The sequence below is a fragment of the Rhea americana genome, unplaced genomic scaffold (assembly GCF_003343005.1).
Source record: "Rhea americana isolate MKP2758 unplaced genomic scaffold, rheAme1 scaffold_303, whole genome shotgun sequence".
NCBI classification, from domain to species: Eukaryota; Metazoa; Chordata; class Aves; order Rheiformes; family Rheidae; genus Rhea; species Rhea americana.
In genome coordinates this window covers 456,165-484,071 of record NW_028186428.1, presented here as the reverse complement: position 1 = coordinate 484,071, position 27,907 = coordinate 456,165, and the positions used below count along the sequence as shown (strand labels likewise).

The following is a 27,907-nucleotide window of genomic DNA, read 5'->3' as shown; positions in this document are numbered from 1 at the left end:
CTCAAGTGAGAAAAGTATGAGTGTTCACAAGCATTTAATCAGATCTTGGTTTATATTTCAGACCTTGTAAATCAGACCCAGAAAACATCTGACAGTGGAGCAGCAGAACTTCAGCTCCCTCCGCCACAAGCACTATCAACAGACAAGAACAGTCTTAGATTATGTCTAAAAAATGCTGCCAAAAGCACAGGGGAGACAACCAATGGTATAGTGCTAATTTTCTGTTATTTCACATCTTGGTCCTGTGTGGGGTAGGAGTCTATCTGTTGTAAATTTCAAAGGTTTCTGAAGCAATTCACATAAAATATGAATGYGTGCGCTGCAGGGATTATGGAAATCAAACACCCTGCGACAGAATTGCTTTTGAGCATTGATAAAGATTTGCAGGATTAAGCAGAGTAGCAGAGCAGTGAATGAATAAAAAAGAAAAATCCCATGCTCTCATGATTAAAGGGAAGGAACTAAAAATAATTTATTCTTTAAATCCCTGTTAAATTTAACACTGAAGATTCCAAATACTGAAAGTACTTGAGCTTTAACTCAGGTAAGAGTTTAGTACTTAAGTTACGGTAAAGTTAGCTTTTTGGGGAGGTAAGGGGGTGTTAAAGTTCTATGCTTAATTTTTTTTTTTTTTAATTCATGGAAAGGCAAATCAATTTCTTTTTTTTTTCCTCCCTCTCTTAACTATCAAGCAAAAAGCTGTTTATATTTTTTGTAAATACARTGTCAAAAGACTTACCAACTTGCAAAGTGGGCAGATGGCTTAAGTATGCTCAAAACTGTCCAAAAGAATTTTCCTTCACATTGAGTTATTACTGTTTTGTTTAATCTTCAGGATGTTTAGAAGCARTTTTTTTTACTACTCTACTATGACAGTGATCAATAAGGAACTAAGAAAAAAGCTAAATATTAAGACTGTTATTTTACTGCTTTATGCCTGAAAATGAAAATACTCCTTTTTTGGTAGAGGGGTATGTTTGGAATCTTTTTAGTAATAATTGTATACATGAGCAGATAAAGATACCAAATCAGTTTGTAAGTTACTATTCTCCAAACTTTTTTTTCCCCCTCATATTTTGTTTGGTTGGAACTGATAGCTCAGTTTGCAAATTTCAGGTTTTTTAATACATGAGAAGTTTAACTGTACATAGCTGCCTTGATAGTGGTTGCCTTATCCTGTAGTATTGAATTAATCTGTTTTGAAGAGCTTGCCATAGGCTGTGTTCTGAACTTCTTCCAGAGATGATAGTTGGAAAAACTTACCCTCAGAAAAGGATGAGCGTTCTTGAGAAAAGCTCACAGAGGAGGGGGCAAATTCAAAAACAGAAACATCTAACAAAAAGTAAGGAACCTAACAATTTAAAATAAAATTATAGTATGGAACATACATATCTGTTTAAAGTGCTGTAAAAATAGTTTACAAAAGAGAGCAAAGCACACGCTGACATTATTACGTGAGACAAGGAGACGCTTGTACCCCTTTCTAACCAAACTATTTAATATTCACCTTTTTAAAACAAGTATATTTTTTTAATAAAAGTAAAGAAACAATGATTTCTGTGGTAACTTGTAGCTGTTCATGCGTGCTGTTCATGCTGTTGGGACTGTAATCGCAGAAGCCTCAGGATCAGTATTCTAGTCAGGAAACTCCCAACAGCTGATCTTGTCCCGTGACTCAGCCAGGGTCACTGTCTGGACACGTGTCAGGACTGTGCTTTGCCAACAGTGTGTTAATATGCTTCAGCCCGTGAAAAGTAATGGCCACAAACACATGTTCCTTAAGTGCACGCAAAGCTTTTTTGATTTCTGATTCCCGCTTATACCATGATCAAAACAAGTCATATTATCAAGAATTTACTATACGCTACTCCTTTCTTATCACCAGATGCTGAATATTCCTAAACCCTGCACAGCCATCTCCTTTGCTCATCTTGGAACAGGATTAGACATATTATGCCATTAGCTTAATGTTTGTCCCTTTCTGCTTTTGCTTAGGTAAGACCTTTGTGAGCTGTTCATCAAGGCCTGCTTTAATTGGTTTTCTAGCAAAGTGTGTGTGTATATTAGTATACCAACTAATCACATCTCAGTAAGACTCGGTTAAAATATTAAAGCGTTCTCATTACCCACTATCTACAGATCAAAGAGTAGACACTGGAAGAGYTGTATGGCCCTCTTACTGATTTTTTGATAAGAACTAGGTGTGTAAATGAGAGCCAGGCTTTAAGGATCTATGCCTAAATAACAGATTGGCTCCAACAGTTGAATTTGAGTGTTTCATTAATTAATGAACTTCCTATTCATCTCCAATTTTTTAATTCATGAAATATTTTGTAATGTTTTAGTATACTTTAAGTGAGAGCATAATTTGTAGAGAGACATTTCCAGCTGTAGGTCACAAATATTTGCCCAGATTGTTAACAAAAGATAAAATGTCGTTCTTGTAGTTGCTGTGAATTTTGCTACTAACTTCAATAAGAGAAGTTGGAATTATACCTCAGGAATGAAAAAGCAACCTGAAAAAAATCAGTTCATGTTACTCTGATACACAAAGCAGAGAATGCATTTTTGTTAACAGAATAAATACTACTTTAGATTTCAGTGGAAGGAGGGTCAAAGGTTATTTTCCTTGTTACCTTAGAGGAGGGTTACTGCTATTCATAATAATAGTCTTCTGTTASAGAGCTCTCATCAACATATCTTCTATAGCAGGTGTACAGGACCTTTTCAAAGATAAATTGTTTTTTTAGCTAGGGGAAAAATAAAATGAGTGATCATTGTTTATAGTATGCCAATCTTAATTATGATATGTTGAAACCTTCATTAAAATGTTAGGTTGCAATTAGAAGCTCTAACATAAATTTGTCTAGAAGAACTAATTAGATGTTTAGGGGATCATTCTTGCATTTATCTTGTTTGCTGCAGTGTTGTGATTACATAGTAATTTTCATATTTCACTAAGATGCTCTAAATTGTTCATTAGAATTGACAGAGAAATGCTGAGGTAAAAAAAGTTCTGGTACAGTTTGTGGTTGAGAGATAATAGGATTTGGTTTAGTCCAAAACACTCCATTTCTTTCACATGTAGATTATCAACAAGATGCTACACTAACTACAGGTAACAGAAGTTGTTGAACTCCATAACCACTGTAAAATGCTGTCTTTCGGTTTTAGACTTTCATGTCTTCCCTCTGCATATTACCTTAGGAATAAGTACACACGCAAGCTAACAATGTTTGCATTTAACTTACTGCTATACCTAGTACATTTTTTTTTCAATATCTCTGGAAACTAATCTTGTTCTTTACAGAGAGGGTTAGAATTAAACACAGTACAGACACTAAATCTTTTAAACTAGTTTTTTTTTATGCTTCTAAAGTGCTTTTGATTTGGTTAAAGGTTTTATTATTTCACTTACAATGGTGCATAAAGTGATGTATAGAAGTTTAGATGCTGTGTCAGAATCAGGAGTTAGAATCAGGAGTATTYAGGCTTCTCATCTCCTTTTCTCTCACCATTTGAAAAAAAATGTTACTTAAGTCAATTTTGAATGAAGTATCAAAATATAAAAAAGAAATCCTAAAAATCACAAAAACCAAATGGTTTAACACGCTTTTGCTTCAGAATTCATTACAAAATGTTATCTGTAATGACCTCTTCAAATTTAACAGCAACAAGGGAATTAGAAGCCATTCTAGAATGAGAARAGAACATGTGAGGCTACAGTTAGAYGAGTTGCTTGTTATTAAGTCACTAGAACATAATAAAAATTAGGCCAAATGCACTTAGATGTTAGCAGTTTGGATCTTTCTTTCATGGTAGTTTTGATCAAGCGGTACCCTCTCCTGTCCATTCGTTCTCATTCATTCAGACATACAAATGAGTGTGTTATGATGAAGTAGGTTATATRCTGAGTATATAAATATATCAGAGGACTAGTTACAATGATCTGAAACATTAGCATTTGAAAACCCTGCAAAGATAGTGTGATATATGTCAAAYCTAATTCTGTGATGGGGGGAAAAGGCTTCTGAATACAGGAGAAGTATATGTTGTGGATCTTGATCTTAGACAAACCACTGACATGGAAACTTGGTAAAACATGCCTAGATAAAACTACAGAAGGGTGGGTACAGAACTGGTCAGAAGACTGCAAAGTACTGAGATAGGAAAGCTGCTAAACAACAAAACTGAGCAGCTGTTTTGAGGATTTGGGCAAGTGCGAAGGAGCAGATCACTGTATGAACATACATTATTTATTGCATGTTTGCATATCCTGGCCAAAAAAAGTATTTAAAAAAAAAAGCAAATGTCACCTTAGGTATTTTTTGTTTGTTTTAAATGTTTTCATTTAGTCATTTTAAAGACATAAAAGAGAATATTCTGTACTGCTAGCATGTGTACTGTGTTTAGTTTCAAAAAAGTGTCACAAGATTGTTTTGTTGCAAAGATGATTTAAATGAGAAATTGGGGAACACTTGCTAATTATAAGTATTGCRTGTAGCATTACCATTGTTGGAAGATTTTCAGAATACAGCAAATTATGTCCTAAATAGTTTAGCTGTAGTTAACCTACCCTAAGATAAGGGAATTGATTACGATTTTTTGTAACTGTCTTATGATGTCAAAGAAAGTTTGATTTGATTGGATTTTTTGTATTTTTTTAATATATTTGTACATGTACAAATACTGTAATGCTCTTGCTAGTTTTAAAAGTTCTAATACTGTTAGGTGTAAATTATCACTAGAAAACATGTCTGATTTGAAATTTTATAACTGCAATCACTCAAGAAATTAAAATCTTTTACACAGGGCACCTTCTGCTCTCAGTAAACATGTTTAATCGTTAAGTACAGTGGGCATAACCAACAGTATTTCTTGATGTAACTACATTTCAAAAATTATTGATGGTAAGAATTGATTCTGTACATAATGATTGGAAAACAAATGGGTTAGCATTTTTCATTTAAACCTCTCATGTTTAGGTGAGAGCCAGGGCAACGCTTTTGAATGTTTCTTCCTTCATTTCTGTATACCTGTGCTTCATGGTCATATTATAAAATGATATTTTGTCTGAAAGTGAGGTCTCCAGACACTTTATTTTTCCATTTGGCAAACAGTTTAGCCTGGTCAGTGCACGTACATCAACAAATGTAAATCTCAGATGATTAACTTGTAAAAATTCACATTACATGTTTCAACTTCACTATAAATGCTCTGCATTTCAAGAGGTGAAATTTTACTTCTCTGTACTGTCTGTTCCTCGAACCACATTCATGATGTGAATACATATGTTATCCTAGCCAGGTAAATATTGAAGATACTTTTTTTCTTCTTCTTCTTTTTCCTAATTCAGTGAGTTGAAAATCTTAGTATCATTGGCCAGGCTTACTTTACTTACTGAGACTGCAAAATTAGATATAATTTCTGATGCTGATTGCAAACATATGTATATTTATTTAGCTCAACCTCACCCCCCACCCCCACCCCACCCAAGTTCTTTCCAGCTGAAACACAGGCTAGATTTACATGTATGAAGACTCCATTTTGAGAAACACCTACTTTGAAAGCCTTAGGAGTCAGAGTGGGTAATCAGTTCCAGGTGAGTGAGGTTCCAGGGAGATGGTGTGGGCCGAGGTGTTAATTCAGTCATCAACATACAAATAGGAAACCTGAATATGACTAAGAAATGGAGTCTGGCACAAACACCACTACTGTATTRCATCCTGTTCTGGTTTCAGAAATTCAGAAAGGATATTTAAAGATCGAGTGGGAAGAGGAGATAAATTCTGAACGTGTTTTGGTTTTGAAACAATACTTATATTGAAAAACTCAAAAGACTGTCAGCAATGGATCTCACAAAGAGAAGGTTTGGGTGTGATTGGAACAGTATCTATGAATATCTTCAGGAGAAACAAAACTTGGTATTAAAGGGTCCTTCAGCCTATCAGATAAAAATGTAAGATTGTATGACTGAAACCAAAGCCAAAAAAATGTAGACCTAAGATAAAGGATGTTTTTAAACAGATTATTAACTATTGAAACAAATGCCAGTGATTATGGAAAGTTCTCTTTTGCTACATATTTTTAAGTCAGGACTCTGCAGTTCTCTCAAAAATACTGGACATCATATGTTGCTGCTGAAGATGAGATGCTGCTGAATATGAAATACTGCTGCTCTGTGGAATGACAAGAGAACAAAAAAGGGCCATTGCGAATGTTCTTTCTAACCTGAAAACTTATATAAATCACGTTCCTGTAAGAAGATACTTGCATCTGCAGGCATCTGGAAAACTAAAAAAATTTTGGTGGACCTTAGAAAAGAGTGTTAGGAATGTTCTAACCTGTGCCTGCTTAGCATCCCTGGTAGCTGGGGAAGCGATTTCTTTACATACCAATGAAGTTTGGGGAGTGATGGCATTTTTACAGGTTGCTTGCAGCACTTTCTGGAGTCACAGATGTGGCAACATCTTTAGGGCCAAAGCATTCAAAACAATTTAACGGTCTGTGGGTCAGATGCCTGTCAGAGTAACTGAAAGTTCATAGCTGGTTGGGTAGACCAGCTTTAAAATACTGCTTTAGGGCAAGAAAGTTTTTGAATTATCTTAAGTCACGCAACTGATTGAAAAAAGAAGTCTTCGAGTCTTTGTTCTTGAGCATCCTAACACTGCAWTCAGCTTCATTGAAAAGCCAATAAAAAGATTCTTCCTATTTCATTTTTCATAGGCAAAATTGTTACTTTAAAAATGCAGATCTTAAAATATATTTTAAAATGTAGTGAAAACAAACTGAGAAATACAAATTCATGATTAACACTGGAGATATGCAGGCAGAAAATTTGTGTTTTCCTTTTAATGGCTTCAATGTTGTTTTATTCAGATACAACTTTTTACATGAAATTCTAATCACCTGGGTAAGAAAAACRTGTTATCAGATGGGTGTGAAGCAGTCTTGAGTGATCAAAGACAGGAGAGTCCAGCACTGGCTCTCCTTTGAAAAAACTAGTAGTTWTTGGTCAGGAAAAAAGATGGAGTTTACACAGAAAAAGGATGACTCAGAAGCATTGAATATTCACATTTTGTGGCTTTATAGTCCAAAATATTTTTAAAATAAATGTCATTACTTAAGTGTTAATCTTAAATGTCTTATAGTCATTAATTAAAAGTGAGAGAAGAGGTCTGTATAATTACAAAACAGATTTTCTTCATGTATATTAGACAATGATTAGATTATTTTAAACTAGCAGGATTTTCTGATATAAAATGAGATTACATGAAAAACCATGGGGCTTGTGGTTGTAGGTGGTCTTTATTTAGAGGATGAAAAGTAGTCTGCCCTGCAACAAGTAGTTGCAATCCATAAATGTCAAAGATGTGTGAAGTCCCTACTTTTGGCCTGGTTGCTTGTGTGAACTACCATTTTAAGTGCTAACTACAGTATGGTAGCTTCACTGCCAGCTCCAGTAAACTGGAGATATCACAGCAACCCAATAAGAGGGCAGCTCTTTCTCCTGGCATACTCATTTTTCGCTTCCTTTTTGCCTGCTCTGTGGTAGTTCAGAGACTTCCTTTTCAAATAAAGCTGCRGAATCTGCTTGAAGTGATAATTGCTTCTATATACAAAACTAAGAAGGAAGAGTTGAATACCATTGTAAACTTACTGTCCTCTGTGACAGGCATTTAATTGCTGCATTAGTATGTTATTGTTACATTTTTACTATTTTATATTGATTTTTTTTTAATTTAGTTGATGCTAACTTTGTTTTATGGAGACAGAAATTTCAAAATCTAATGAATAATCCACACCACACCACCTTTAATGAAGATAAGGGAGTATTACATACTTGAGCAGTTCTCTTTTTTCTCAGTTGCTACTTGAGATTGGTTTTGATCAATCAAATTGTCAGGTTTTTTCTATACTATCGTTCCAACCAGTAAAATATAACTTAATAGGGAGAGTGTAAAAATCTTTTCGTGTTTTTCTAGTGCACTGAATCTTTAAATCCATTTCTGTAGTTTATTGTTTGTTTTAAAATTGGCAGATTAGCACAGCCTGTATGCAGGGAAACCTAGTGAAACAGATATCTTAATGCATTTTTCATATCACACTGTCTTTCAGGAAAGCTGTGGTTTGAGATTTAAACCATAGATTGTGGACATAGGAGTGTACAATTTCAGCAATAAAGAACCAGTAGATTACAATATTAGGATCTTTTTGCCTGATACGCATGATGTTTTTCATAGAAAATACCAACCACAAAAAATGCTTGCATAAAGCAATTAACAGCCAGATTAAATAAAATTATGTTTTCCTAGAATGGAATTCAGTTGAACAGTATCAAATCTTAATAATTGAATAGTTTCAGATTTGCAGATTGCAGACTTGCATGTTACATATCACAGCCTGCAGATTCTTTGAGCTGTAAGGGGGAAGCAGCAAGATCTCTTTCATTACATCCTCCTCAGTTTTCCAGATGTGTAAATCTGATACAGAAGAATATTTCTTCATAAAAAAACTTACTTTGCTGTATGACTTTAAGAAAGCAAGGCAGTGATCATCATAACTTACATATTTGTCATCAAAATAAACATTTTGCTATGCATGTCACTAATTTTATTACCTTTTGCTAATTTCAGATGAATGGGTGTTTCCTGAAATTGCCAGTGAGGCTTTTCATTTGGATGAGAGTCCGCAGTTCACAGCTATTCAAGATTCAACCTGTCATAATATAACCTCACCGCAGAATGCCACTGCTGAACATCAAGGCAATGAAACAGGTGATGACCAAGTGAATCATAAAGAAATTTTCACATTTTCATCAAGACCTCAGTCAGCTTATCATGGGAAGTCTCCAAGTATGTCACAAGAAGGTTGCCTTTTCCCTTTGGATTTGAAGCAAGACAGTAACCAGGCCCAAAGGGAAACCCAAACTGAAGATAACTTTCAAGGAACTGACAGCACTGAAGAGGTAAGCCACTTCATACATGGAATATGCATGTAGTAGTCTTCATCCTAAAACTCCTAGGATGAGATTCTGTCTTCAAGCCAGAGTAAGTCATTATTTTCCCCATAAACCTATGGGCAGATTTGTCTTTGTCAAGTGACTGTGCCTACCTGGATACAGGGTTGAAAATACAAATATTCTCTTTGTAACAAGTGGACAAAAGAAACCTATTGCTGTATCAGCCCCTGCACCACAAGGGTGAGTGCTTATAGTTCGTCATTACAACAGAACGAGAAAAGTCTGCGTGCCAGACTTGAGCAAGAGGTATGTCTGATGTACACAGCTGAGCAGGAGTGGAGCAATTAAAGGCTTTATTCTGCCCTTTAAAGCTTTAAGCAGGGACTGTTTTGCTCACCAGCATTGTCAAAAATGAATTAAGAAAATTCARCTGCTTAATATTACTTGATGATCAATAGATTTCTGCTTTACGTCTTATCTGARCTGTGTGTCATCAGACTTCTTTTGCAGTGTGGAAATCCTTCAGCAATAGAATTAAGGAAATGATTTTTATTTTTTAATCTTGATTGATACTATTATAAAAAAATGTAGCAAATAGTCAAATCACTGAATAGTTGCATTGAATTGTTAAAATAACTGATAAGAGTTTCTGCCTGTATTAATTCTAGTGTTTTTCATGTTTTTTTTTTTTAAAAAAAACACTGTTTCTTATTCTAATCTGTTTCTCGAAGGTGAGGAGTTAAGTACAACTAAGTTACATGATAGCAAGATAGATTAAACTCAGCAGGAATACTCTTCTGTTCTGAGAAACCGTATTACTGATGCTAATTATATCCAATAGAAATTGTCTTTTTTTAAGATTGTGGGTTTTTTCCTTGTTTGCAGGGGGAGGAGGGAGATACTTAAATCTATAGGGCTTCCTCATTTTGAGTATTGTTCCAGAATTTCTGTATTAAATTATAGTACTGTTCATGATCTGTTAGCCTGACTATATGTAATAATGGTTCTGAAGATTTAGAACTCTTCAGATTTCAAGTAATTTTTGTCAGTTATGCTCATGAAAAGTCAGAGAGGTCATTCTTGATGCTAGGTTAAGGAAAATATTTCTTTAACGTAAGAATTGTGGAAGGCTTCCAGCACTGTCCCTTCCTCAATTACAATGCTCTCCAACTTGTTGGATGYTTTTCTTTCTTTATTTTATTTTAGTCCATTGTAAAGGTAGGTCTCCAAACAGTGTGAAGAATGGCAAACCAGAATTTCAGAAAGGGCACAATTGTTAACCAGTGAATGCTGCCCTATCAGAACTGATTTTAATTATTATGTGAGCTAAAGACTTTCCTTTGGTCATGTGCCAGCAGTACTCTAGAGAGCAGCCTTTGATTCTTTCATTATCTTTGGACAAAAACTGCATTAGATCATTATCAGCATTGCAGCTGTAAATGCATTACACTGATAAAACTAAAGTATAATTACAATAAACAAATCTACAGCATGCTAATAAATTATCAGAGCTTTTAACTCAGTCTTATTACATTAGTAATTCATAGTTTTCTTTCATGTRAAACAATTTCTTGGTTCAGTGGCTTTTTTTTATCAGTCATATTTTTGTCCATATTCATCCTCATTTGTACAGATGTATTCTGTGTTGTTCTGCAATGTCAGCTTTCCACTGATATTCTGGGTATTCATTCAACATTCAAAAAATTCTCTACTTTGTATTACTAAAAAAAAAAAAAACTGGAAAACAGTTTTGTATGAGGCATTGAAAATACAGGAAGGAGGATCCTGGAAAAGCCACAGGAGCTAAACATAAGACTACTGGCTTAACAATATCTCTTTTAACATAATTTAAGGTATCTTTTTGCAAAATCACCAGAATTCTTTAGCTTAACATAATGCATTCCGTCAGTTTATTTAACTTGCATGACAAAATATTTACTAGGCTAAATCATGCTAACTTTTGCAGTGCTATTTAAAATTGTGTTAATATTACCTGCTGAAATAAATTACATTGTTACAGGGTTTTKCTCTTTTGTTCCTTGTCACAGTCCTTGATTGTATTACAGTATTCTTTAAAATTTAAATGCATTATGTTTAGATACAGCACTCTTGAAACTATATCAAACAAGATACAACTCAACCTGCAACGAAAATAAGTGTGTATGAGCATGAATTGCCTTTCTTCTGGGAATACATAAGTGAAACTTTCAGGTCTTCATGAAAAAAAATTTGTTTACTTTCCCAGTTTATATATCTAAGACTGGGATAGAAGTCAAAAGTGCTAGAAATTTGGGGTTTTATTAAATCATTGCATCATGCATTCTAAAATTACAGTTAGAGAGATCAAATCCCAGTTTCGTCCCAGACTAATATTGAAGTTAGTACTGCAAAGCAGCATTATGTMCTTTTTGACTAAAGCAATGGAATAGCAGTATTTTTCTATAAATAAATACTTACTAAATTGTGAAATGTATGAAACAGGCCATTGTGCTTCACAGTAGATTTCAAGTAAGTGAACATTGACTCTTTTTATGTTGCATATACTGAAAGCCAGAAGATATACACATTAATTGTGTTAGAATTATCTTTTATGTAATTTTTTTCTTTTGGGGAGGAATTATTTATAATTGGGCAGCAATTATTTATAAATTTCCTTCAGTGGTAACTAATTAGTCACTGGGATAGTTAAATGCTGCTATTCAATTACCTACCTTAAATGATCAGTAAAGGATAAAATTGTTTCTTCTCTTAGAATCTTTTACCATCAAATAGCTTATTTTAGAAATACATAAATGTCCATGCTTTCAGCCCAAACTTCTGTAAGAGACTTAATCTAATTAAATTTGTCATATCAGCTTTTACAGATTGAGGCAAACCCAGAGCAAAAGCCAGAACTTTTGCTGGTTGCAGGAGCTATGTGACTGTGASCGGTGTGACTGCAGTGTCACACAGTGCTATCAAAAACCTGCTATTTTAAGAGGCACATTCATCTGTGAAGACTTCTGTAAGGAAACTGAGAAATTTTCTGTCCTTAAATAATTCAAAGAGTAAAGGAATAAAATTAAGGAAGCTAATGTATCATTAGAAAGACTGATAGGCATTTTCACTCTGATACCTCAGTATTAGAGCTCTGCCTACAAAGGGGCTACATCTGATCTACTCCAAGTGGCCCTTTAGAGTCATTAGAATCATCTTAAAATTACACCCCAGCCAGAGTAATCAGTTTTACATACCTGGATATTATTGTCCAACTACCTGTCTGCATGTTCTTACAAGGAATGCAGTACAAAGGCTATGTAGTGAAATAATAGTTYCTCAGGGAAATCATTTTAATCTTCAGTATACCTGTGCTGTCCTAAGTTAATCAAGCAAACTTTACTGATATTTTTGGCACCATTTCCTAATTGAATATTTAACAAACAAATTATTCTGGAACCTAAATATTTTTCGCTGAAGGGACATGGAAAGTTGTGTGAGATTTAAGTTACAAATAAATCAAGATTATATTTTTTCCTCAATGCCTGAAAATAATGCATTGTTTTAAGTCTTCCACCTTAAATTAACCTAATTTAGTTTCCAACATAGATTTTAAGATAGCTTCATGGCAAGTGAAAACACTAGAATAAGAAAGAAGTGTATGTTTGTATTTCAAGGAAATTACTGCATAGGATTTTTTTTATATATATATATATATATATATTTTCCAAAATATGTCATTTCAGTATTAACAATTGAATGAACTTTGAATGAACTAAAGCAACACAAAGTTATAAATGTGATGACATTTCATGTATCTGTAAATTTCTTGTTCTGCCTAAAATGTACAATAAAAATAGGTATTGTGGAAATGGCTAAATTAGTCTGTCTTTTTAGAAAGCATAATATAAATACATCGCTCCCTTGTTTTTTGCAAACGAATAGCAGTCAGTGATATCTTAATAAATAAATTCAACCTTACTTGCTCATTCTTTTTATGTGTGTGTGTGTGTGTGTATATATATATATATATATAAAATATTCTTTAAAATATTAGAAAATGCATTAGATCCTTGAAATAGTGCTGCAGTATTTCAAAATTTTAAATTAGATTATTTATTCAAGTAATTACACTGTTTACTGTTGGAATCAAAAATATGCTTTACTAAGTTCATTCATAATTCCCTTGAAAATWCCTGAGACTTAAGCGTGTGCTTAGGTGCATGATGAACTGAAATTATAATCTGGTCTGTAGGGGGGAGGAAATAAGGTATATTTCAATTTTATTTAAATAATTTACATTATTGTTGTTTGGTTTTCTCGCATCTTTTAGGATGAATTGAGAAGACTGGAACTTCTGAAGGCTACATAGCATGACTTTGTTTTTCTTTTTTTTCCCCATTTTACTCATCTTCCCATGTTGCTGAGTTTATTTAGCTTGTCCTCGATGTAACCTTCACATATACTTCCAAAAAAGATGCTACAGGATAAAATATTAAAATAGTCTTTGGTATAGATGGGGACATTGAGCCCTTTTGAAATTTATGGAGTAAGAAGATAAAAGTAACCTTCCCATCAAAATATCTCCAGATGTGTTCCTTGCTTCTGTTTATTTGCATTGACACTTTTTGAGGTCTGTTTGCCGGTCACTTACTCGTCAGTTTATAAAATGTCGTGTGTATAGCATAACACAAAATAAAAAGTAAAACTTTTCTTCTTGGCAACTCTCTAATATAAAAATATTAAAGAGTAATGGCAGCTGTACTTTCTGCAGCTGTACTTCTCTTTCAAGTAACTATACCCATTTTACCTGCTTATCTTACAAAGAAGCTTCCATAGATTAATTTAGGGCATAAATGTTTTAATTATAATGTATTTTTGGTTGTGTTAGCATAATCATATAATTATACGTCTATCTCCTATTAACATACAGAGTTTTTAATAAATATATGCAGTTTTTATTCGTTCATCTTTAAAATTGTTAAATATTCAAAAAATAAATTCTATATAAAATATCTTCAGTGAAACTGCATGGTATGATAACTGTGGTTTTTGGTAAGATTGCAATATAATAGAGGGTTTATTTTCTTAAGCGTGCATTTCATTTTCAGCAGTCCAGTCCTGGACTCACTGAAGTAAGTAACAAACTTGCCTCATTTTTATTTGCAGTAGGATTGTACCTTGCCTATGAGAGGCATATTGAAGATGATATTTCAGTGTCTTTTTGAAGCTTTCAATATATACTGCCTGCTGTGGTAGTATATGACAGAGGAGCAATAACGATTAGATGAAGATGAGGCTCCTCATCCTTTCTTTCATGGGAATAATAACATGGAGGCAAACAGTAGCTTTTGCTTCCCTTTTATTTTTCTTTCTCTGTGTTTGGACTTGCTGTTTTGATGTTGAGATGAGGTGAGCATAAGAAACTTGATACATGGGATGTTTTGCTGAGGCGCTGTTAGAAGCATAAATACAAGGCTAATAAAATAACTTCAAAAATTCTGAAATGATATTCCAGAGATGTGTAAAGTGGATCTCAACAGGCATTTTCTTTACATTTGAGCTCAAGATGCTATGAGAAAATATGGAATGCTAGTAATTCTATAGAAAGACACCACTGTAATGGACTTTATCCTTACTTTTTGTGKTGCAGTTGTTATAATTTTGATTTAAGTGATGATTATCGTGTAACCCCAGGTAAGAGAGATTTCCAGCATTCTAAATTGGGGCAAGAATTTGAGCCTATGTTTTGAAATGTGCAATCATTTCTGTTCTCCCTCCCTTTGGTTCCCTACTGAAGTAGTAGAAATATATTTATGGTATACTCAAGTTTGTTGCCAGGAAGAGCAGATGGTTCTCAGAATCTTTGCAAATTTAGAATAAAGCTGTAGGAATTAAAGAGCCATTTTGAAACCTTAAGGTTAAGTGTTTCATATGAAACAGTATTGTGTGATGATGAGAGGAAATCACTATTACTTTGTTTCCTAAAYTTAGGGTGACAGCAGTGAATTCATCCAGGGTACTGAGTACCTTAAGACCAGCCACAGCAGGCAAGGAATATTTGATTCAGCAGTTCTTAAAGAGAGCCCAGTAAAGAGAARGTCCTGGAGAAATGAATACTGGAAGAATAAGGGACACAGCAAACACAACCTCAAGGAAACTATATTGTCAAAACCACAATGTTCCACTATGAAAAAAATGGATTCTGCTAACTCTCAGAGAAGTTTAATGCCTACCCCTTGTCTTTCTCCAACTGGAAGTAAATCAGAATTCTTYAGAGTAATTCCAAATGCATCTGAAAAACCTGAAAGATCTGAAAGAGTGTTTGGTCAATTAAAAACATCAATCAATATAAAGTCCATGAAGAAAATCTCAAGAGAAAATTTGTGTATGACAGCAGAGACTTCTGTAAGTGATTTTACTTGGAAATTAAATGATTAGATTGTATAAATAGAGGAGCTGTATTAAATTACCATTTACAAGAAGTRAGAATTAATACATTTTTTTTCCAGATACATCCTAGGTTTTCATTCCAGATACATTCCATCGTAACAGTATTACGAAGTTCAGTCTCCTGAAAGTTTGGTTTCATAGATTTTTTTTGTTGTTGTTGTAGTTGTTTAACCTAAAATAATACTTCAGATAAAACAAATCAAAGAGGTTCATAGATGAAAAGAGGTGTTATTAAGCAACTCACATTTTAGAAATACACAAGTTAGAGATGCACATACAAATTTGGGCTGGAAGGCTACAGAGGAAAACTGACAGACTTTCAATAACCATATTAAAGAGGAACCATAGAAGAATCTRTGTACTTCATAGTCTGTCTACTACAGTTCTGAAAAATAATAAATTACATGATTCAAGGCTAGCAGTAAGGCTGTGACATTGAATTGCCGGGTTACTCTGGGAACTGTTGCATTCCCCAGTGTTGTTTTATCCCCATTTTTTTTCTTCCTGTGCTCTCTTTATGGAAACATATAGTACTTTTAAGAACAAATTAGTCTGATGCTAATTATGTTCTTACAGATTTCTTAATTGTTGTTTGTTAGCTTATGTTAAATACTGTGCTTTGAATTGGGAATTAAAGCTTAATAATCAGTTGTATTCTGTAAATAGCAAATGAAGTGTGTTACTGTGCCACGTTTCAGTTATGGAATTCTTCTGTGCTTAGAATTACTGCCTGTCTGTATCTTTTAACATCTGACCTCTTCACCAGATTAATACTGGATGGGAGCCAGCGTCTGTCAGTCACAGAGGGCTAGAGAAAAGTACAAGGACAGAGCAGGCATCCAGTGATACCCTACCTGCATGCTCTGCCGGCTTCCTGCCAGCAGTACAGCTTAGTAACTTCTTGAATGAAAGGTGGTGTTTCTGTGTTAAATAACTGTTGGTGGATTTTCTTCTACATATTTGTATATCTTATTCTTGTATTTGTGATAGGAAACTAGGAATAATCATTTATTATTMTTCTTACCTGTGCTACTCAGTATTTTATAGCTGTGCATCATATTCCCCCTCAAGTGTCTTTTCTGCAGGTCAAGTTCTGTTGTATTTAGTCCTAGTTTTGCTTGTTTGTGTGGGGTGTTTTTTKGGGCTTTTTTTCCCATGGCTCTTGAATCATGGTCACTGAAGTAAGACTGCTTTTTTTCTTGCTGTAGTATCTTGARCCAGGTACTGCACAATGCTAGAAACCAAAAGAATAAGCACTTCTCTTTTTGTTGCTCTATGAAGTAGTTATTTATGCTTTGGAAAAACTTAGTTACAGGTAATGGGCTGCAGTGTGACATTTTCCTGATTTACGTGTAGGAAATTGAGGTCTCCCATCGTTATTGTGTCTTTGTCCTTGCAGCTTGTTGAGTCTTTAGGATACTGCAGTCACCATTCTAGTAAGGGGATTTTGCTATTGTTCAATAGTTAGAATTTTAATCCATGGTGTTTCTGTTGTTGTTGGTAACTGTTACCTGCTTTGACTGTGCCCATGAAAGGGGAAGCAGAAGTGACTACTTCCGTGGGACAAAGCTGCTGCTGCGGCTGTGGCAGGATCGTCTGATGATGACCCTGATTGTAACACCTACTTTTGGCTGTTACGGCTGCAGAGAGTGGACTACACTGCTGCTGTTTGTGGATGTAGAAAACAGGGCCTTGAACATTAGGAAGAGCAATCCAGCCTGGGCTTCAGATTAAAAAATAGTGTCTAGGAAAGCACATGTTCAACTTTTCTCAGTATCTGTGGCAGGGAAACCTGCTTATTGCCATGCCATTGATACTTCAGTGGGTGGGTGGTTTTGTTTTTTGTTTTGGGTTTTTTTTGTGTGTGTGTGTGTGTGTGTGTGTGTGTGGTAAAATGGGCACCTTTAGTGGATGGGTTTTATGTATTTTGTAATTCAGTGAATCAGACTATGAATCAGTCTCATGGTTTGAGAGTTCTTGAAATCTCTTCTGGTATTCTACAGGTAGCTGAGTGGACTTTGTAAAGGGCTTATTCTTTTACTGATAAAAATAGACTATCCTTTTTCATGAAGAGTGGAGACAAAAGTTTCCTTTGGGAAGGAAGGGGAGTAGGGGAAGACAAGGGGAATGAAATACAGTAACATAGGTGGAAATGTGAAGTGGTACTGAGACCCTATGGTGAGTTTGTAAACTTCAGGTAGGAGTGGCCATCTGAGCACAGAGTATGTCCTGCAGGATGATATTGCTGGAATCATCATTTAGGAAGTAGAGAAAATTAACAATAGAAGTCAGAGACATCAGTGAAAAAAATCAGTGGCTGATAACCTTAAAGAACAAAATAACAAAAACAAAGTCCTAAAAATAGCGTATATTCTATAAATTTATTTTAGAGAAAAGACGTTAGAATTGCTGCTTATGATGTAAAAGTATGCGGTGTCTGTGCGTTTTGGATTTAGAGAGAGGTAAGATACTTGTTTCTTTCTTCTTCTTCTTCTTTTTTTTTTTTTTTTTTTTTTTTTTTTTTGGTAGTTTTGGGATTAGACAGACTTTCTAGTTACCAGTAACTACTCACTTTTTTATGATTAAATGTATTCCTACCTTGTTTCCTCATTATCTTAGCTTTGGGAAATTGTTCCACTTAAAATTCAAGTATGTTTATTAGTAATCATAACTATAATCTGTTTGTCTATAACAAAATGGAATGTTGATTGCTTTCATGAAAGATGTTATGAGTGTTTGAAGAAGTGATCAACTTCTCTTTATCCTTTAGAATATAGCTAAATGTAGACTGCTGATGTGGTTTGCAATTAATTTTTCATTAGCAAGTCCTCTTTTGTCATACTTAGGAACCAAAATACTTTATTACTTTGACTCCRGCCATGTCAAGCCTGATAACAAGCCATCTTTGTTATTACCCTGTTTCCTTTACAGCTACTGATTGCCCACATGGTCTGCATGTATGACACACACACATAGGGCTCACATATGCCAGCTGGTCTCCCTATTGCTCTGCAGTTTCTTCTAGAGCTTAGGAAGTGTGCAGTGTCTGTCAGCAGCAGGTATAGCTCTTAAAAGGMTATCTGTTTGTGCTAGTACTAATAGGAAAAATGGCTGGTCTGATACAAGCTGCAGTAAAATAATGGGCTGCTTAGTTATTCCAGCTATGTGTGAACAGTCACCCCTTGACACTGTAATGCCAATAGTTTGGCATGGTTTGCCATGTTTTGTGCTCAGATTTGCTGAAGTGATAGCCATTTGAGATGACATTTTATAGTGTCTTCTCTGAAAATTGCAGGTACTTTCCCCCCCTCCAAGACACCTTATTTTTATTGTATCTTTTCTTTTCCTAAGCTTTCATTTTGTGATACCTGTTATTTGGCAGCTCTGATGTGTTTTAGGCTCCTGTATTCTGACTGTACAGCAAAGAGGCATCCCTGACTGGATGGTGCAAGTGCACCAATAAATTGTCTATTAAAGCGAAGAACGTGAATTCCCTTTATAAAAAGAATAAAAAGGGAGAGAGGAAAAAAGAATAGAGAAAGAATAGCTAAATTCTTCTTGGTTTGTAGCAGGTCTTCGCTCATAACCACATAATCCTTCTCATGTAAAACTGGTGTAGTGAAGCAAAAGTTGTAAATATTCATAATCAGCATACATGCATTTTGAAGTATGATATGCAAGATACTAGCTGAAAAAAATAGGATGGTTGTAATAGGAGCAGAAAGCACTTAAGCAGTTTAATAGTTCTTTCTTTCTTTCTCCTTTTCCTATTGATGCTAAAAGTAAGAGTATAAAAATAAGAGAAAATTGTGTGGGACCATAGGATACCAAATGTAATGTCTTTGGGACAAATGGGTTCCAAAGCTTTCCTCAGTTAATTTATCTTTTTCTTTCCTGTCAAATATATTTTTTTAATTTTTAAAGTGCCAGAAAGGATAACTATGTTTTAATTTTTGTAATGTTTTTGTTTTCCTTCAAACATGAAGAAGAGCAGTCATTTTTTTTTTCTCTGCTCATAAATGTTTGATTACTAAGTTAAGACAGTAGGACTATCACCATACTATAATTACTTGGTGTAAGTGTATTGCACATGTAATTTGTTGATTGCAAGTTTTTAGCAAAAACAAGGCTTATGAGTATATTGAAGAAATTATGAATGGTGGACTTTGTGTTTATTGCTACAAAATATAAGACAAAAGTATCTGGCWGATTTAGCTCTTGTATTTCATTTGATTAACTAATAAAATTTTCCCCTCCATAAGCCTTCCCTTGGAGTTCTTCGATGCTTATTTTCTTAATATGGTGTACTGCAAAACTGAACAAAAATTTGAGTGCCACTGACCGCTTTTAAGCAGTGGTTTGTCATTAGAAAGCATGTCCAACTAGCTCTTAGAGAATAAAGTCAAATATATACTTTATGTTAAAAATATTTTCAATATTTTTGAAGTGAATATGATCAGACTTGAATATAGCTTTTTCTGTGACCACATGCATATCTAAGACAAGGAATATTTTACTTTTTTGGTATCTGCTGAATACAGTAGATATATTTCTGAGCAGTTTTGCAGGAAGAAATCCATATTCTGGATTCCTATAAGTTTTAAGAAATAAGTTCTGACAGACACACAATATTGTTAACAATAACAAGCACTGGAGGTTTTTTTGTTTGCTGTAGACATGTAATTATTTTATTCTGTTTTGAAGCACTCTTGAGAATTATGTACAAGAGGATGAAAGGATATTAGAGTAAGAGTTTACAGAGAAGTACTCTTTTAATCTGCTCATACAGAGAAATTAAAAAAAAAAAAAAAAAAAACTTAACCAGCTCTTACTGCAGTCGATTTGCTAACTGCTTAATATACTTTAAGGACCTGGTTGCTTGCAATGTTTTATTCATGTTTTAATAGAGTTCTCTATTATTAAGTTCAAATATTTTTAATTAAGAAAGAAGTACAACCCTCTGGGTAATGCTGCAACCGTGTAGATAGACGGTAATTAAACTTTTCTGCACTATAACTACATTCAAACAATTCTGAGTGAATCATTTGAAACTAAAAGAATACAAATGTCATTATGGATGAAAAAATCCTTTAAATAACAGTTTTAGTCAATCTAGCGGAAGTTTTAAGAGTTTAATAAAAAAAAAACTTTATCATAAGGGGAGGATATGGAGAAAGACAAGATAAGCTTTTAATTGCTAAATAAAATATTCAGTATAGACAAATATATGAGTATTGTGGAATTACTTCTTATCAAATATTTCTCCTAAATTACAAAGTTAAATTTATCTCAAATTCAATTTTCAAATTCTCTTTGAAAATTAGCTAAAACAATACAAAATTTGTGAAGAGACTTTTTTTTTAGTAGTCATCTAAAGCTACAGAATATTTAGACCCATTTCTCCTTTATTACAAGGGTCTTATTGCAGAGGCAGTTAAGGACAGAAATCTCATGACTCCTCTCTTTTCTGAACATGGTATTTCTGTTGAAGAATGGGAGGATTATAAGAGATGAAAACAGAATGACAATTTGAAATAAGATAAAGCAAAAAAAGAATGCTTTAAGTTGTTTTGTATAAATTCCAACATCTATACATCTTTCTTCATAGAGGTAAAAGAAAATACAAACAGGACTGGGAAGTGTTTTGCCTCAAGAAGAATATTCTTTCAATTCTTAATGCCTTTATTCTGCATGGCAGAAGTTCATGCTGTCCTTTGAATTTATTCATGCCGAATGGTTTGTATATGAATAAAAAGTTTCTTTTGTACTGATCAAATATATGAAGTGCGGAGGACTCCTATATAGGAAAATCTAAAAGAAATCAACAACTTCAGTAAGGTCAATGAAGGTTAAAACAATAGTAGATCTGATAGAACACTGATAGATCAAAGAAAAAGGAGACTTTCCAGATGCAACATAACAGGCTTGATATTAAAGTGAATTAATAACTAATAATAATAATTGAACTTAAATTCAGTATAAGTTTAGAGAAAATCTCTGCTATTTTAGGAATAAAATATGATAGTAACAATCACACAACTCAGGAATAAAGCTTGGACCTCAAAAGCTAGAACTAAAAAGGAGTAGCACCTGTGCTAATAATAGTAACAGACGCCTAAAAGATGGACTGAGATTAATGCTTTCTATAAAAATTATTGTATCAAAACATATTCAGGTAATACTGCTTTACGTGATGATGATTTCATTATCTCAGCTAGTACAATTCATCTAATTCTCTGAAATATAACAGAAATTTGTTTAACTCTTTGCAGTACTGTGAAACCAAGGTAATCACGTTTCATGAAAGAAGCTATATCTAATTTTGCATAGATTTCAGATAAATCATTTCCTGACTGTAGTTTTCAAGACCTTTCAGTATTTTGAAAATRGGAACATAGTTTGAATCCACTGTAATCATTTCCATGGTGGGCTCAACAAAGCAATTCCAGGATATGCCTTCTAGCCGTACGTGTGTGTGCTCACGCATTGCACAAACGGGCGTGCTCTGATGCCATGTACAAAATGGCAGACTATATTTATCAGTGCTTAAAAAAWAAATAAATAAATAAAWAAACTCTTAGTGCTTGGAGTGATTCTGTAGGAAAATTTATAAGTGGCTTTTGAAAAGACATTTGACTAAGAACTTGAGATAGACGATAAAAATTTGAAAATGTTTGCAGGGGGCTTTAGAACTGCCTTTTTCACAAAGATCTGCTTATTTGCACATGCAGATGTACCGATGTGAGAGCCATTCAGTCATAAATCTAGTTGTACATTATATATTTACCTGCTGATTGTCAATTTGCAGGCACACTTCCCATCAAAGGTGKTTTACTTTGTTATTTCAGTGCTAATTTTCTTTTTGATTGGTTATTTGCTGTAGCTGGCTTTTGATGAAGTATCTATTTCCTTAGGACTCAGAATGAGATGCATAAAATGTCAAAAATAAATGATAGAGTGGTCACTCCCCAAAATTTAGTTTTTGTTAGCAATATTTACTGAGTGGTACTCAGTTTTTTAGCTAAATTTAAATAGCAAGTGTTGTCTTACACACTTTTCAGATAATAACTGTTGGTGTCTTTTATGGCAGCTGTGAAGAAACAAAAATAAACTGCATGTTGTCATTCTAAAAGTATTTTTGCAAATACCTGGTTGAATATTCTAGAGATTGAGCTACATTGCACATCCTACACTTGCAGTACAGTACTGTGAATGAACGTATGAACGTATCCCCAGCTTCCCTTCTGAGGGGGAAATAACTAATCTAATATCCTTATAGTCCTTCATTACCTGACCTTACTCTGATTCCTGAGGACAAAAAAAGCTAGTAAGAAAGGAGATCAGAGGGATRATAATGCTTTTCTGATTCCCAGAGAATACAGTTTCATTAGGGTATATGGAACTGCCTAAAACAGAAGAATGCACTATTTGTAACCGCAAAATAAGTTCTTGTTTGAGCAATGATGTCATGTAATTCTTCTAGTGAAAGGGAATACTTTGTGAAATTCTAAGCAATATAGATGCAGATCTAGGATATCTATTTATCTTTTTGCATGATTTCTTTAAAATACGGAAATATTTCCAGTGTATGATGTCTTTTGTGGTGTGTATGTTTTTCTTTTGCAGTGTATGTAAACTTACATAGAGTAACTCATATATTCATGAGGGGTTTTAAAGGGAAGTGTCATGTTTATGGGAGGTGATAGCAACTTCCAAATACTTCTCTTGCTAAATAATGCTGCAATTCACATTATCCTGTGTTTCACGAGTAGCCAATTCATGGCTATAATCCACATACAGGACTTAATGTATTTATATACATAGGGACAAAGTGAGGAAGCCTCTAGTAATAGCTCTCAGACAGGAGGGTGACTTTTGTCTCCCCCAGAAGACCCACTGAAAGATTCCTAGATTTTATAGCGGGAAATGCTAGCAATGTCCACATCAGTAATGCTGCTGATTTTGCTTGCGTAGTTGGGGTTTTCGGGTGTTCACTGTCCCCCCCAGAGCAGAACAGTGAGGGGATTGCCCCTGCTGCCAGCCCAGCTCCCTCATCAGTAGGTTTTAGTCCCAGGAGGGCAGCCCATTCTATTCCCATAGTGAAAGCACTGTCCCTTGGAGCGTTTGGGAGCCTGGGAGTATAGATCTTGGGATAGTCTTGGGACTTCTTTCGTGACCAGCAACAGCAACTTCACTTCAAATAAAACTAAAGGCCTCAAATACTCAATTTGCTCCTGTGTGGACACTTTAGAGAGTTCCTTTCTTACGATTTTTTTTCTTCTCCTTTTTTTTTTTTTTAATAGAGATGATGCAACAGCAAATTAGGCTCACTTAACAATTTCTGTCATGAAGCTTTGTGTGAGGCATAAGGACAAACTGCAGAATAGTTATTAATTTTTGCAGCTTTTGGCCTCTGGATCAAATTTTAGGTAACAGTTCAGAGTTATGTTAAGAATTCAACTAGTAAGTAGGAAGAAAAATGAAAATATGGAGGCATTTATTTTAAAATCTGTACACTGACAAGTTACAAAAATAACTTTTAAAATTTTGGGCTGACATGTAGTTTTCCAGAGAAATTCTGTGCTATGCTTGACAAATTACTAAATTTTATGTTGCAATTTTTATGATACTATGATAAATGTGTGATTATGTTTATTTCAAGATTTGCATTTGATATTTAAGCAATTTTAGCTGGTAGATTTTCATACTTTTGGAAGCTTGATTCTATACTCTGTTTTTAATTTCAGTAGAACGCCAAATTCACCAAACACCCTGGATACAAACTGCTCTGCAGTCCAGAACAGTTTTTGTTGCCTTCCTATGAAGTTTTTTGTATTTATATATACAATGTATGTATGTGAGTGTATACATATGTGTGTGTGTGTATATATATATATATATATATATAAAATATATGCTTGATCTTCATAGCTAAACAGAAATCTGTTGACTTATCTTTTCTAGTAAATATTTTTTCTCTTTTAATAATATAGCTACTTGAAGGTTTCCCAAAGGATTTCCCCAAGGGATCTGTTTTATTTGTATACTGTATTCTATGATCCTAWCTATATTAAACTTTTTTCCGTCCTATTTCACAGGAGTATGATTGGAAAAACTACCAGTCAAACAGACTAAGTGCGTCTGAACTACAAATGTTGGCTAGCATGACAAGACAACAAAATGAAGATTTAGGAGATACTGGGATCTCACATGGGCTGAGTGCATCACAGATAGATGACTGCAATGTTAGCATAAGCACAAGCAGTGATGATACAGCAACCTGGAACTCTTCTTTCCCCCCAGTGAGTCTAAACCTACTGTATTTTTTCTAAAATTTGATTACGTGGTCCCTGCCAGCTCCACAGTTCAGTGGTCTTGGGTAAAATTTCTTAGATTTTGGAAATCTAAGATAGCCTTAACAAACTTTTTTAATTTTCCCCAACCAAAACGCATGCAATTCTAGCAGCTTCCGTAGTACTGCCATGGAAAACAAGCAAACCTATTTTATGTATTCGTGTAGAGCCCTACATAGTAAAATAGGTTGTACAGCATGTCAYAATAGTGGCAGACAACTTATAAATGTGTGTTACAGTACTTAAAAATAGTTTCAAAATGAAAGAAACCCAGATATACCAAGGAGGAACAGCATTACAGTACAAGTAAGGGAAAATAATTGCTTCTTGTAYTTATGCAGTTTCATTCCTGAACAGCTAATGGCCTAAAGGACTGAACGAGGAGGACAGGAGAGAAATGCTGCAGTAGTTCTGAGCACTTAGTATGTGGTCCTTCTGTGTTCTCCACCTTGTATCARTATTTGTCCTGGAAAGAAGTGTTACATAACAGCACACAGCTGTACTGTGTGACAGAGTGCTGTTATTAGAAGCAGAGGCATATTTGTTAGCACTGCACTAAAGAGTATTGAATGTATGAAATCACGGAATAACATTTTGGCAACTGTATAAAGGTACTTGCAGGCATTGCTGTAAAACTCGATAACTTCATAGGCCATTTTCTAAGCAACATAGTTCTTATTTTATTACAGCTGAAACAATAATAATGAATGTGGCCTAAGCAGCGAATGCCATGCACTGTTAGAGGCAGGTCCAGCCTTAGAAGAGTAGCACACTGCTGTGTTGCCTCTATATAAGTTACTGTAGGTTCAGTGCTCTAAAACGTTAGCTGCAAATTTTCTGTAGGGATTTACAGGGCCCAGGATACAGGCCTGTGGTAGCAATCTTCTATAATGAATGATAAATGCAGTATAAGAGCTTTGTGCTATACTAATAAATGGAGGTTCAGAATTAGCAGATATTTATTGATAAATGAGTAATTGTTCTAATAATATGATTTACAAAGTAAAATTTTGAGGGATACGAGCGAAACATTTGTTCTTTTTAACTACTTAGGATATGTCAGTATTGTGCATTTAGTATGATTTAATCATATTTCCAATGCATTTTCTTAGTGCTCACTTGATAGACTCTAACATGAAGTAAATCTCTAAGACTGGACAACTGAGACTCAATTAAATAAAGAGAAAAGCAGTCTCATTAACTTTTGAGTACCTTAATCATCAGGAAATTGATAAGAATATTTAGACATGTCAAGTTTGGTTAATACAGATTGTGACTAAAACAAAATGAACTTCTAAAATAAATTGTACTGCTCTGTACTGTAATACTGTACTGCAGTATTTAGTGAGACGTAATGTGATTGCAAAGACAGTTTTTTGATCCCGCTGCTTTGATCASCTTCTGTACGTTTCAGACTAAAACTTCCAGTTTAAAGTGTTTAGATGTAATGTTAGTCATTAAAATGAATTTAATATGGCTCTAGTTACTTGTAATACTCCTTTGTGGCAATCCTCTACATAAAAAAAATTTTAAAAAGAAACATATTTTCTTTTATTTCTATCTGTGGACTGAAAGGTTGACRTGTCTTACCTGTACAGCTTTGTGCAAGTTTCTGCTGTGCATTTTGCAAGGTGGGCATTGTGGTTTTAATAACAAGAACCCTGGTGTGGGAAGGGTGGAAGAGGTAGTTTAGAAAGCAAATGTAATCTTTCTCAGATAAGGATTAACTACTTAGTCCCTCACTACAGCAAAGGGTGCTGGAGTTGAGCTTCCACACTTTTCCCCAGCAATATTACCTCTGCCTATACCCAAAGAGATTTTCTATACCAATATCTGTTCCACTTATGTTTTCTTTTGTGTGATAGCTGCTGCAGCAGCAGCTATTGCAAATGCTGATGCTAGTCTTTGAAGTATGGAGCTGTGTTTACCATTGCTTGTTGTAATTTTGTTCAAATATTTGGGAAAAAGCAGAGTAATCACATGATAATTCCTTTTCTAGTGCTTTAGTGTCTAAGAATGTTATAAACAGATTTATTAGGGAGGCCAGTAATTTAATTAAGACCCCAAATTGTTTGACAAAGGAGAGTCTTATAAAGGTAGATGAAGGACATTCTGGTGTGCTGGTGTTAAATTTTAGTGTATTTTGATGTCCTTACAAATTTAGAAGACTCTAAGAGTATCGATACTGTGACAGTATTCAAACAGACAGCTGAAATGACCAAGTTATTGTAGGCCAGTTAGTCTGACATCCTTTTCAAACCAGTGAAAAAACTGACATGGGATTCAGTAAAGAGAGAGTCAAAAGATAGTAACATTTAATAATAGCCAGGGTAGTTTTATATAAAATATATCTTGTTTAACAGATCCTATTTCATTGATAAAATTGCAGCTTTGATAAAGGTAACTGTTTAGATGTAATATGCTGAGATTGTTGTAAGTATTTGTTTACCATGTGAGTTTGTTTGAAAAATGAGCAGTGTACAATATCAATAAAGCRCACTTTAAATAAATTTAGAACTGGCCAACTGACAAAAATAAAAAACATTCAGCAGGGAATTATCTGTGACRGGAGTATACTCAGTAGGGCTCCATCATTCTATCAGTTCTAGACTTGATGTTCAATGTTCTTATCGGTGATCTAAAGTTTATTGATTCGTCATATACATGTGGTCATTCTAGTTAGTTTTTCCTCTGGCTTTCAAAGTTATAAATCCTTCAAATAATTTTATATAGCTATTTTCTGTGAATCCCCACATTTAGCATTTCACATGTACAATAAATGTGTTGCTGTACACATAACTAGTCTACAAAACTGAGAGCGCAGAATTCAGCATATTTGGAGTGATTAAAGCATGTTTTGAAAGATGCTTCTCATGAATTTGTCTTCTGCCGTGTACAGTCCTGCTATAAGACCTAAAATAAGTAAAGTCATACGTTCTTCAGCTTCCATTTTTATTCAAAATTATAAGTATTGTATATACTTATAATATATAAAATTATATATTTTATAAATAAATAAAATATATAAATTCCATGTATATGTATATATATAATATAAGGAAATTTATTTTATGTCAACTGATATTCAGTAGTGACGATCACTACCATTCCACTTAAGAGAATTTGCAAATGATCAATCCCCACTGCAATCCCTCTTGCAAAC

General features: G+C 34.2%; 1 protein-coding gene across 4 annotated transcripts in view; it reads left to right on the top strand.

The window, feature by feature from the left end:
• Positions 1-27,907, top strand: part of CFAP20DC (CFAP20 domain containing) — a 90,880-nt gene that overhangs the window by 38,092 nt on the left and 24,881 nt on the right. For all 4 annotated transcript variants that reach the window (XM_085309803.1, XM_085309804.1, XM_085309802.1 and 1 more), the window contains 4 exons: positions 62-205; positions 8,637-8,968; positions 14,933-15,346; positions 24,490-24,693. In XM_085309803.1, coding sequence (XP_085165929.1) covers positions 62-205; positions 8,637-8,968; positions 14,933-15,346; positions 24,490-24,693 — 1,094 coding nt within the window. The remainder of the gene's footprint in view (positions 1-61; positions 206-8,636; positions 8,969-14,932; positions 15,347-24,489; positions 24,694-27,907) is intronic.